The 13695-nt window shown below is 41.7% G+C and overlaps 2 protein-coding genes across 2 annotated transcripts in view; one reads left to right on the plus strand and one right to left on the minus strand.

Moving 5' to 3' along the window:
• Window positions 1–11521, minus strand: part of Cul3 (cullin 3) — a 61196-nt gene extending 49675 nt beyond the window's left edge. The window contains exons 1-3 of the mRNA XM_050188494.3: window positions 11105–11521; window positions 2710–2907; window positions 668–781 (exon numbers count right to left, since the gene is read on the minus strand). Coding sequence (XP_050044451.1) covers window positions 668–781; window positions 2710–2907; window positions 11105–11158 — 366 coding nt within the window. The 5' untranslated portion in view covers window positions 11159–11521. The remainder of the gene's footprint in view (window positions 1–667; window positions 782–2709; window positions 2908–11104) is intronic.
• A 785-nt stretch (window positions 11522–12306) lies between these two features.
• THG (tRNA-histidine guanylyltransferase) lies at window positions 12307–13682 on the plus strand. The gene has a single exon (XM_050188499.3). The coding sequence runs from the start codon at window positions 12747–12749 to the stop codon at window positions 13662–13664; it is 918 nt and encodes a 305-aa protein (XP_050044456.1). The 5' UTR covers window positions 12307–12746; the 3' UTR covers window positions 13665–13682.
• Window positions 13683–13695: the final 13 nt, after the last annotated feature.

A 13695-nucleotide genomic window follows, 5' to 3' on the forward strand; every position in this document is an offset into this window, starting at 1 on the left:
CTATCTCTATGTACTGGGTTATAACAAATAAATATCATCTAGCCTTCTGTTCCTTCTAAATCCATTCTGCAGTTCTCCCAAGATTTCTTTACGTTCTGCCCATTCCTCCATTCTCATTTTCACCATATGAAAATCAGTCGGCTGCTTAGTCGATGACACCGATGGTGCTAGTGCTGCCGTTGTTGGTGATGCTGACAATTACGATGCGGCTGTAGATTCCGCGGTGCCGGTTTCGCAAAAACCATTATTGCGCGAACAGAGACCACTTTTCGGGAGATATAAGATAGTGATCGTACAATCGGAAAGTTCAGTCAAAAATTGGAGAGTCTCCCGGGCAAATTGGGAGGGTTGGCAGATATGCTATACTATTCAGCTTCCATATAGGTGAATTTTTTGTACTCCTTCCTGGAATGCTTTTCAATATGCGAAACTTTCATAATCATAGAGCGCAAACTAAACTCTGATAATCCACAAAGTGCAAATGTTCTGGCACAAAGCAGTACTGAAATACTCATAAAACAAGAGGTTAAGAGAAAAAATTCTTAATATATTGTCACAACTACAAAACTGAAAACAGTAATTCATTATGTAGCTTTTATACTTGTTTGGGGTTTAATGTCCCAAAGCAATACACATACTACATGAACAAAAAATGATGAAAACTTGCCATGTACATGAGAATGTCCCTGATCATGACCATACTTGTTTGGTGATCATTCCAGGCTTGATTTAGTGTTTGGAGGAAGTTGTTGTGCAGGGAGGCTAAGACATCTGCCCGAACCTGAAAGTGGAAATGATGCATATTGAGCCTGCAGCATATTGATGATATTGCTGTATTATTCTTACCTGAACATACATTGTCGAATAGAACAGGTAAATGAGGTTACAGACAGCACATACAGCGATGTACTGACATGGCAAAACATACTCTGAACTGCGACCTAAAAACAAGCACACAATTTGAGGGTCGCATGTAATCATTTCCTAAAAAGTGGATTATTTGTTAGTTTGTTTTTTATAGCATACTGCTGAATCAGTGAACGCATGTGCAATCTTATAACCACAAAATGGATGTGTTGCACCCTTCTGTAGAATTTTTATTCAGCAATGGTGGTCAAACCTTCTTGAGGACTGTGCTTCAGATGAAGCTGCATATTGTTGTTTGGGACCCAAATTCATAGGACAAACAGGGTATTATGATAACTTAATGGAACACTAAGCAAAACACTAAATCAGTGTAGAGTGATAAAGTATTGCCTGAAAACTCCATTGTTATTATCATGATAATGGGTTGATTACTAGAAGAAAAAATGAAAGTCAGAGTTTCATTCTTTTCTTTTTTTCAGTGAAACCCCAATGCCAGGACGCCAGTGTGATGTCAAAGATTTCAAAGTACCTTTTTTGCATTAGGATCATGCTGGCTCATTTAAACTCCTCAAAACCTGTCATGCTCACTCCTTGGCTCCTTTAGAACACAATGTAGCCCTTTTTCACCAATAAATAATTAACTACAACCTAGCATACATGGTAAAAATCCAATGACGTCAAGGTGAGTTGGTGTGGGACCTTCAAGATGGTGGCATCACACGTCTCATTTTTGTGCCTTTACTGCATTACCAAGCCTCCTCTTACCATAAGAGTGGCTTTATTGGTATTGTAGAAGGTTAACTTACTAAGGCAAAATCATTTGTCTTTGGAGTCCCTTTCAGAGATACAACTACCCAAGAAATATTTCTCGCACTAAGACCTCCGCATCTCTTTTTTACCTTAACAATGTTCAACTAGAATCAGTCACCTTGGCATTCACATTACCACTAACTTAACCTGGACCCTTCACACCAAACACATAATTAGCAATGCGAACCACATGTTAGGTTACTTACGTCCTAACTTCCTTAGAGCGCCATCGTCACTTAAACTATTGCTGTACAAAACACTAACACGTTCCAAGCTAGAATACGCATGCTCGATATGGGATCCAAGTCAGGATAAACTTTTAAAGGCACTAGAACTGCTTCAAAATAACTCCCTAAGGTTTATTCGGTGTAACTACAATCGAACCCCTAGTGTTACTGCCATAAAGTCTAATCTTGCCCTTCCATCCCTCCCTGTCTACGTGCCGCCAAATTTCCCGACTAACTCTTTTTCATAAGTTGTATTATCATCCTGTTCTGCGCGATCAATTTATCTCTAGGCCACGTTACCGATCCCATCGCAACAACCAAAGTTCAAATTGACATTTGCAACACTAAGCATTTCTTTCACTCTTTTTTGCCCAGGACTAGTCGCGATTGGAATCGCCTTCCTTCTGATGCTGTATCTATCATTAACAACCAACACTTCCGAAATTTTCTAGGTAACAATGTATAAACAGGGTCTTTGTAATGTTGGTTTTTCATGTTATTGTGCTAATATTTTATATATTTTTTTCCAGTGATATAGCTAACACTGTATTGTGAACGAATATTGTATTTTGCTTTTACATTTTGCTTTTATATTAACGCCACTCCCCTCTGTAATGCCTTTGGCCCTGAGGGTATCATAAATATAAAAAGAATAATAATAAACAACAACCTGGTTCTTATAAATTATTTGAGATGTACCAAAACGAAATGCAAAAGTTTTGTGCAGCAGGCGCGTTTCGTATAAAGCATATCGGGGGAGCATTACATGCACAATACAAAGTATGGTATTTTTCCAGGCACAAACCTTGTTCACTAGATGCTCCGTAACCACCTCCCTCAGTCCTGTGTAGAGACGCTCTCCGTGTTTGTGCAACACCATGGTGTATGCATTGCGATACAGCTCCTCAAAGCTCAACCCACTGTTGTTCTTTTTCTGTATCTCCTGGATAGCGTTTCGCAGGAGACCCCAGATGTTCTGGACATACCTCTCATCCATAGACATCTGCATAAAATAAAATAAATGGTGAGCAGGAAGAAGTAACACAGTGTGCTGGAATTATGAAATTTTCTAGCAGAAAATTAGACTTGACATAATGTAAAGTGTGAAAACAGATACCCCACAGGAACAAAGCATAACACAGAAGCACTACTTGGATTATCATCCGCAGACATGCTGTGTACATGCTGATAATGCAACATGACAACAAATGGAGAGGAAATTGCAGAAATAGGCTCATGTAATCTGCCACTAACAGAGGAATCGCACAATACTGTCAGGATTGCCAATGAGCCTACATTTCAGCTTCCACTATTTATTATCCAGCTCCATGTATTGCTCCAGAGCTCTGTCTGTCTCCACACGCAACAAATGCCGTGCCTGCCAGTCTGAGTGCTGCCATCCTGTGCCCCGTCCAGCAACTACAGTACCTTGTGCAACACTTGCACCATCTCTCGGTCGTCCTCCTAACGACCATATTTCCCAGTGTTTTTTTGCAAAAGTTTCGGCAGTCCATCTTATGCAACGGTGCAACTTGCATAACATGTATATGCATAAAACCGTGTGTGCTGGCGCAGCCAATATGCAATTTTTTTTTTTTTTTTGCAAGTACAAGAAACCACCTGTGGCAGCATTCTGAAAGAAATTGAATCTTGTATTAACACCAGAAAGACCACTGGTACAGACAAATGTTAGCTCCTAGGTGTCGCCGTCTGAACAGTGCAACAGCAGCATTAGGGTAGCAGTAGTAAAGGCCGCCAGCATGGCCTCTGTAATATGTCTCTCTATGATTGGAAGTCATGCTAGTTTGTTTTTATAGTTTAGTTTTTCTTAACGGGACCCTCACCAGACCACACAGCAGAATTTGGTCATACGCTGGAATACGCTGGAGATTGTTATGTGCCCTTTTGAGAGCATTATACCGCAAGAATTTTTCAAATTGGTTCATTAATAGCCGGGATAGAAATATTTCAGTGCTGCAAACCCATGATTTCGGGAGGTGAGCGTCACCGCCAACAAGGACACTCTCTCCACTTGTAACATCTAGCCTCCACAACCAAAATTTCTTTCCTGCGTTCTCCCATACCGGAGCTGGAGGATCGTGCAACAGATACATCACGGGCCTCGCCTTTTTTTTTTTTGTTTTGCTGCACGATGCACCTACGCCGACGGTCGCACATGCAAGTTGTTGCATTTGTCTCATTTTGCACACTGTGCATGAGAACACTCGACTAGCAGTAAAAGTCAGTGTTACACTAACAGTAAGGCAGACGTAAGCAAATCAGAGCACGATCGTGCGCTGCAACATGTTGGAAAATGACTTAGTTTCATTCCCAGTGCGCACGACTGCATGACGTGGGAACAAGCAGATGAAACGGAAGTATGTGTCTCTTGATGCGGTGCAAAGTAAAACAAAAACATGGAGACATTCGGTTTTTGTGTTTTATTATTTCTCTACACTTTCATTCGTCCACTGAAGCAACAAATTACACAAATAACAATGTTGCCTTGAATAATTTTTGAAGTGGCATGTGTTTCTATGAGTGACATCACAACATATACATGTACGTAGGCGCAGTTGCTGATGTGACATCCACCCGTCTTGGAGCACGGAGCCCTCGAGGAGAAGGGCAAACAGTGCTTAGCTTGAAATTTCAGGTCTTTCCGTGGCGCTTAATGATGTAATTCTTAGCAGACACAATCATGAGCGCAAAATGTATGCACTACGCTTGTCGGCTCAATATGGCCAGACCTGGAGAGGGGCCCTTCAAAGAAAAGGTTAAACCTACAGAACTGATGCAATAAGTACCTAAAGGATGTCACAATTTTTTACTGTAACGTTGTGGCAATCATGGAGCTTCCAGTCCCCATTTTGTATTCTTTATATGGCTCTTCAGGCTTCTTCAGGCTGACAGTTACCTAGCGATACTGCTGGCCAAAGTGGCTCACGCATTTTTACGGTGGATCGGAGGACAAGGCCTTTGGTGGCTTTGAGTGAAGTGCAATAAACATTGTTTGCTGTTCGAGTTTTTGGCTAACGCAAATTTAGTTCCTGGAAATTTAGTGCCCTGTAAGTTCAGCATTTTGTCATAAGGGTACATGCTTGTATCATTTCGTTTTGCAGATGGAGTTAAAGGGGCCCTGAAACAACTTCCTAACCAATCATAGAATATTACCATTAAATTTTATTGCCTCATGAATCTCCTCCCCCAAAAATTTGTTTAAACCTTTAAGCAAAAGCGAATTTAGACATAGTTATCAGACTGATCAGCAGCTTTGTTTCCTTTCTTTCAACTGGTGTACTGGAAGATACAGAGGGGAGATGGCAAAGGGGTGAAAGGGAACAATGCGATGCTGACTCCACCTAAAGGTTGAATGCCAGATGCTTCGTGGTGGCACCCCATGGCAGCCACAGTATATATGCTACTCTTTTCATCTCGGAGGGCAAGCACAGCAGACACAGCAATGTGCAACTGCCATGTCAAGACCGGCAGTGCCAAGATGAAATCGTTTTTCAGCATTTTTGAGATTGCAGACAAATATATTTCTTATTTATTGAACTAAACTGAGCAACAATTTTGCTACTGAGAATGGTCTTGCTATCACAAAATGAGCCAACAGTTGTTGTGGGTCCAGCTGCTTGTGATGACGCTGCATGACGACATTGCTAAAGCGAGAGCAAGCTATTTTTTACTGCTTTTGACATGGGATTGTAAGTCCCCTGCTGCATGCAGTGCTATAATATTTGGCTCACATATTCACAGGAGCCTTATTAACAGATTGGCAATGTTTTCTTACTATATTTAGAAAGTGTTTCGGACCCCTTTAATATAGCTAAGTATTATATGCCTGTACAATTAATACACCAATTTTTTCTTCTAAACTCATGTAAAGGGATGAGTGCAATTTATACAAAGGTGTCACTTATAATCTGTGAAGTACGGCACTCGGAGGTCCACTGGTGCCACCACTCCCTTTTCACAGATCTCCCCACCCCCCTCTCGGCCATGAAATGTGAAGCAGTACGGAAGGAATCGGGTGGTTGCGGTTCTTGGTAGAGCATCAGCCGGTCAGTGTGGACAATAGCTTGCTGATTCCCTGTTGTTGGATCATGCAAGACAAAGTTCAACTCCAACCAAAATTTATTTTAAGAACCTGATGTTTTCGCCAGTTCCCCAACAAGGCAGAGATGTGTCGAATGTTTACCTTTGTGTTATTCTTATTCTGAAAAAGAAATTCTGGGGACATAGTTTGCATTTAACCAACATTTCCGCCAATCATATAAGCCAAAGTAAAGCTGTTATGTGGCATTGATAGCGAAAAATTTCTGGCTACCGGCAAATCTGCACCTGAATCCTGGCATAATGGACCGATTAAAACACATGAACATTTGATCATCATGGCTATGATGTGCAATAAAATCATTACACACCATGCTCCTATACAAACAACAAGATTGCCAAAGCTTAACTTGTGTCAAAAGATCGCTGACACATATTTTTGAATTTGTAGAAGCAAGCTCTATCACATAGCTCCTACACAAAGATATGACCCTCAGTAAGTATGAAGGCTGGGAAACACGCATAAGATATTTTAACCTGATGATAAAGTTCAACTCGGAATACAACCTTCTCATCATCATCACCATCATGAGACGTCATAACACAGAGCAAAATTCGTAGACTTGTAGAAATAAGGCTAGGTGTGGTGCCATTGCTTAAATATTGACATGAGTGCTGTGCATGTCCATACTAGCTGCACTTGCACTTAGCAGCCCCAGTTATCACAGGAACAATGTATTGTGGCGCCATGATACATCCACCTTCTGTGTACGAAAACTGAAACTGGTCCAGAAAAACAAAAGATACTGTTTTACATTATGTAAGCCTTTCTGATACTTGGCAACATTTTTCCGTGTTGACTTCAGAAAAATGATATGTTAAATGAAAAATGTCCTGTCAGTACTGGGTACCTTTAAGGCGTCCTCCTCTGAAGACCTTGTTCGAAACATTACAAAAACTTTGTTTGCCCATGTACAACAACATGGCAGTGTACAATGTAATATACTGATAAACGGAACACGAGTGCACAGCATGTGAGAACCTCTCCCTCTGCTAACTCTAAATTCAATTTATGGACTCTGCAGCAGATGGCTTGTGGTGCTGGCACCTTTCCACACACTAGTGCAGTGCCAGCAATGTGAGAGCCACACATTATAGTTTTCCCTTTAACAGTGGACTGCACCCTACAAAGGGTATGAGGAAACAATCCATGGTATAATAAGATGCAAATGCATGCTATTAATGCAGCCTCGTGGTGAATTATTTGTGTCTATCTCTGGTATAAAGCACATTTTGCACCATTAGATTTTGTGCAGGTAACAAGTATCACAAACCCAGAAACCAACTGAACTAGCCTGTCTAACAGCCATTAGTTGGAGCTCTGAAATTGACCGGAGAAAAGTACCAGCGCAAAGCAATATATAATAAATTTAATAAATGTAATCAAGGATAAATTTAAGCTTGTAAAAATGCAGGCTCCTGCTCAAATACTAACAGCACAGCTTAAGTGCTGCATTTGAGAGAGAGCCATTCAAGCAATGGTTTGCTTTGATTTGACTTTTTGTCCAGCCTTGCTTGAAACATGATAAACTGTGTTGCAGAATCACTTCTGTTCCTTCTTTTCCAGTTTATAAAGCAGTGAACAGTAAACACTGAAGTTGCTAGAAAGTTTGTTTCAAGACATACATTCAAAATGCAAGCCACTACATCCCCCCCCCCTCTGACCCACCAAACTACAAAAGAAGTCTGCAACGAAGCATACATTAGAACTTTGATTGGGCTCCATCCTGTACTCCGATTTCAACTTATTGTTTAACAATAACTTTTTTCACTCATCATCCATAACAATGAGTGGCCAATGAATCCCAATGATAGCGACAGCCTGGCATCATCAGTTATATAAAGAACAAATAAAAGACGGGCCCTGTAAACAGATAAACTGAGTACTTGTAGATCAGTAATTCTTTCGCAGATGTGACCAGCCATTACAGTTTCCAAAATTATGTTTTTCGTCAGAACACTGGAATTTGCATATATCATTAGACACTGTTCTGTAAACACCAAGAACTTCATGCCCTCCATAATACATACTATTTTCTGGAACCAGCATTGCATTTTGTCAGCCTACTGTTACCTGCTATTCCAGCCTAGCTTGTCAACGACTTGCTGGTAAGTTTTGCTTTGAACAGGCACAGCTCGTCCATGGCAATATTCCCATTTTCAAAGTGAATTGGACTAACGGAAAGCATCCACTTAGTTTTTCTTTTACTACGTTGATGGTCTCAATGTGCCAATGCTCTAAGGCTATGTTTAATGCACTCAGGGCTGCATTTTTTCGGTGCTCTAAGGCCATGTTAATTGCAATTTTTGTGTTCTACTACATAGATGGTAGGACTCTGTCAGCACTCAAAGGACTGTGTTTTTGAAACCATGCTCTCTGGATGTCTTTTGGCAGGAGGTTTTGAAAGGAAATCTGGGCATGGTGCAAGTCCTGTGCCAAGCTCCGCGCGCCAGTCCATGTTTCATGAATTTCACACACTTTGTGAATTGCCATAGCAGAGGAAGAATGGGTGAAAAACTTTCTTTGATGCCGAACTTTGCTTCAGAGAATATCTGACTTTGAAGCACTGTCAAATAAAGCAGTTTGCTCGCTTCTAACTATACCATTTGTGCCAAAAACAAATGCATATATTGCTTAACCAAGAGGCAAAATGAGATTTTCATGCATAAAATATGAAGTAAATTGGTTGGAGACACTTTAGAAGTGTTTTGGAAAAAGAGAAGCTTTAAAATATGCAATAATAAAAGATGCAGAATAAGGTCTCTTTTTGCCAAAACAATAAACACTTAAAGGGTTAACGTTTCCTATAATATAGCAGACATGATCTGCCAGAAAGACACAAATGAGATAGGAGAGTAAGCTTTCTTAAACTAAGTGAGCTTACAATCTGTCCTTCGATTACACTTTCCTGACAAAACTATAAAGCTAGATCAGAAAATAAAACGTACTGTCCTGGTGACAGAGCAGAGAAAGCGAAACTGCCGATCCCAACAAGTCTGTTCATTTAACAAAGTGCAAATGCAAAATGCTTAACGAGCGTAATTTCTGATCACAGCATATATTTTTCTGTGCCTTAATTCCTAAGTTTATTCATTTCCCCCAACATAACGTTTCCCCCTTGAATAAAGTTCAACCACTTATGCTTTCCTTGAGGTTGATGACCTCTTGCATATATTTTCCATCCAGTATTATATGTTGCACTCAAAAAGCTTATGATATGCCTGCATTACCACATAACGCCTACATAATGTGACAGACATGGCTATTTCTGCCAGTTGGCAGAGTAAAACTGTGCATGTCCTTTTCATTTGCTGCAATCCACACTATGGATATTTTAGTTTATTCCTAAAGCACACAACTTTTACTATATCCAGTGAATCAAAGTGAATTACCACTACAACCATTTACACAACACTTATCTTAACAATAAACATTCATGCATATTAAATTGTGGGGTTTAATGTCTGGAAACTGTGGCTTATGAGGGGTGCCATAGAGGAGAGAGCTGCATTATTCTGACCACTTCGGATTATTTAATGCACTTAAATCGAAGCACATAACCTTAGCAGAGTCACTGAAAGGCCAATGACTTTACATAGTGTAATACCACAATCATACAGGCATCTTTCAATTTCGATTAGGCTCAATTGAAATCAAAAGTACACTGTGAATGGGGTATTTCAGGAATTAAATGGAAAGGAACAGCTTTGTGCATCAAGACAATATTGTGTATTTTTGTAGCCAGAATAGACATCAATATAAAGATTATAGTTATGACACTAATGTTTCGAATGGCTGTCCTTACTCGAAAGCAAGACGTAATATTGATGCCACAAATAGATGAAAACGGAAATGCGAGTTTAGCAAGTGAAAAACAATCTGTCACAACTAAAATGGTAGCCAAGCCTCTTTGAATTTTCGGAAAACAAGCAGTACAAAGTATTTACGGGACATTAATATTACTTCCACATGTCAGCAATTGAAATGCACAGTCTTCTAAAAGAATTTTGTTGATGTTCACTGCAGTTTCAGTCACACTAAGGCCTGCCCAAGTCACCCAAGCTATTGGTGAAAGGTGCTGAAGAACAGCTGTATCGGCATATTGAGGAAACTGCCTGGTGCTCTCAAAGTCGGCAATCGCCAAATATATGGGTGTGGTAGGAGATTCAAGGCTGAACTAAGTCGAAGAAGAGATGTCTCAGTAGTGTAAAATGCCGTGTTACTTCTTGACATTTCGGTAGAAGCCACAAATCCGGGCCAAACGCTGCCATCACCTCACGTACATACTACCTACTGACACAAGTCATATATGGGCCTTGCCGTCACGACCGGCTGTGGTCGCCGTCGCTCGATGAAACGGCCTTGGACTTTCATTGGAAACTTATGCAAGAGAGGTAAGGCCGTCAACGAGGCATGATACAGCGTGCTACCCGAGAGACAAATGTGCACGTGCGGGCATTTCTCACATTTTATAGTTAAATCAGGACCAATCCCCAGAGGCCTTCGGCGCATTCAACGACCGCCTTTATCAAGCCGTTATTGCAGACGGAACAAAACGACACTCGCTTCACTGTGCAAGCAATGTCAATGTCGGCGAATTATTCAATGTTTCTGTCGGAAAGTAGGTCCTAAAGCCATAGCTTTAAGTGCATGCTAAACTAGAGCACATACCTTCCTACAAATATCGCCGGCCCGAGGCAAGTCTTTCAGATCAAGAAAACTGTCGTATTCAGTGCAAGCTTAGCCTTGATTGAAGTGTCATGAAGTCGGCATAATATCGTGGGGGTGTGTCTCTACAAAAATTGGCTGCACACATTGTTTACATCTAGAAAAACAAAGTATGTAATAAACAACATAGAGCAGCACTAGTTAACCACACCGGGCTAGACACAAAACTTCAATATCACAGCTTCCGAAGAATCACTTCTAATGAAACCCACAGCACGGTCTCGGCGTATTAAGTGCGTTACGTGGCAAACACAATTCACGTTCTAGTTTTCTTAGCCGCTAAAAAAAAAAAAAAGACTTTATGAAAGCGCATTAGGCTTAGAAGTGATTGAAAAGGTTTCGAGACACTCACAGGAAATGCTCGGATACGCATTTTGGTATCCTTCTTGCCGGGCTTCAAGCTCATTGTGCGTTCAGGACACGGCAAGAACTCAGACGAGCGCACGCATCCACGGAGAAAGCTCTAGGCGACCGTTCTAGCGAAGTTCCCAGCCACCGACATCAGTAAACAACTGTTCTGACAGGCTTAGCACTCGCGCACAGTAGCCACTGCCATGACCGACTTTGAACTTGCACTTATGCTTTGCAGTTCAGCAAAAACTAGCGCAGTAAAAAAAAAGTTGCAGTAACCACTATACACATATAAAAGATTAGGACGCTTCCATTGGAACCCAGGGGTTTCCACGCAATGCCGAACTCGAGGAATTTTACATCAACGTGACGATCGAGACGCAGGTTTGCGTGTCTGAGCAGATTATTCAGCTGCTCTATGCCGCGCTAGAAAAAGTTCCTCAGATGTCAGCTTATGCACTTGGACTGCAGCTGATTTAACTCAATTCTTAAAAGTACATCTGTTTACGAAGCTAGATTTATTCTTATACCAAGCGTAATTTTTATTTAGCCCGCATTAGTCGTTTAAACAGTGATAAATCCCGATATTTCCTTGGTCAAAATTATCTTTCTAGGAAGGTGTGAATATTATACATATATATATTTCAGTTGACAAATAGTACAGCTGACAAACTTTTGGCAGCAAAAGCTTTATGTAGGAACTATTTGCCCTTTTTCGAAAACATTCCGAAAGTATAGTACGCGCCGACGTTACATAGGTGGCGCCTAGCAACTTCCGGGTCGGTATCTCAGGTATCAGGTTCAGGTATCTGTACAGGCAAAACATTGATTCACAGTGGAGGAAAAGAACTAGAAAGCTTACCAGCAAGTATGTGGCCTGTGGGGTGGGCAACACAGCAACAAAGGTCAAGCGGAAAGTCAGAGAGGCTGAATTAATCTCATGGGTGGCGGCAATGGAAAAGAAACCTGCCATGAGTAACTACTTAAGGGGAAAAAACGAAATTAGGAAAGAAACCATTTATGATAACTCAAAGGGAAGCTCATTACTTTTCGAAGCGAGATCGGGATGCCTTAGAACACGCACCTATAAAGCGAGATATAAGAAGGAAGAAGAAGCATGTGCTTGCTGCGGTAAAGCTAGGGAAACGACGGAGCATATTTTATTAGAATGTGAAGACGTCTACCCAGCGGTCGATTTAGGCACTGGCCTCCTTGAAGCCCTTGGGTTCAGCGGGAGCAGTGGTAAAGCAAACAGGTCCGCAATAGACATCAGTAAGAGGCGATTGGAGGATTGGTGGAAGAAAAGTAGGGAAACGACAAAAGACGGAGACGTACAAAAGCACAGTTCGCAATAGGGTATCAGAAAATTTGGACGTGGTAGTTCATAGTGGGGTTTTTTTTGTTTTTTCATTGGTTAACCTAGGTAGGATATTAAGCAGCATAGTAGCAAGAGCTTGGTGGCGCAAGCCACCGCCCCGTTCCAAAGGGGACGCTCATAACATCCATCCATCCATCCATCCGTCGGTTTTGGTGCACTTCTGGTGTTGTGCAAGGTTTCGTTGTGCATGGCGGTTGTTCTTGTGCTGTGTACTTACTTCACTGTTTTGCGTGCGCAATCGGGAGGAATGAGTTAGTTTTGTGATATGTCCCATTTTGCGCAGTCATTGTGTGTTCTAGCTCTCAGAAAGGTTCGGACATCGTCTTGCCAACGGCGTGCGTTGCTCCAAACTGACTTTCCGCCCGCCGCACAGTTCTCTTGTAGCAACGTTGACAAAATGGCTAAAAGTAAATTTGAATACGTCCGTCAATTCGAAGCCGACGACAAGTGCTTGCCAAACTGTTGGATTGTCACGCGAATTGATGGGAAGGCCTTCCACAAGTTTTCGGACGTACATGGCTTCGAGAAACCCAACGACAAGCGCGCCCTTGACTTGATGACGCGCTGTGCGGAGCGCGTCATGGAGGAGTTCGGCGAGATCTGTATAGCGTACGGACAGAGCGACGAGTACAGCTTTGTATTCAAAAAGAACGCCGAGCTCTACAACCGTAGGGCAAGCAAAATCATGACAAACGTCTGCAGTTTGTTCACGTCTTCGTACCTGTTCTACTGGCCCTCGTTTTTCTCGAGCCCCATCCAGTACCCGCCGTCATTTGACGGTAGAGTTGTTTTGTACCCGAGCGACGCAAATCTTATGGACTATCTAAGCTGGCGACAGGCCGACTGCCACATTAACAACCTCTACAACACTGTCTTTTGGGCACTCGTGCAGGAAGGAGGCCTCACTACTAGGCAGGCTGAAGAAAGGTTGCGAGGCACTGTCTCGTCCGACAAAAATGAGATACTCTTCCAGGAGTTTCAGACCAACTACAACAACCTTCCAGCGTTATATCGTAAGGGCACCGTCGTCATTCGCGAGGCCACGGACGAGGGGTCGTCAGGAGACGGTTCGAAAGCATTAAAGAACCGCAAGCAGGCCAAAGTGTATAGAATAACGGCACTAAACGTTGATATAATTCAAAAGAACTTCTGGAGTAAGTACCCCCATTTATTGGCGGAATAAATTGAATTTTTAATACCACTTTTTCCTCACA

This window comes from Dermacentor andersoni, chromosome 2 (genome assembly GCF_023375885.2).
Source record: "Dermacentor andersoni chromosome 2, qqDerAnde1_hic_scaffold, whole genome shotgun sequence".
Classification (NCBI taxonomy): Eukaryota; Metazoa; Arthropoda; class Arachnida; order Ixodida; family Ixodidae; genus Dermacentor; species Dermacentor andersoni.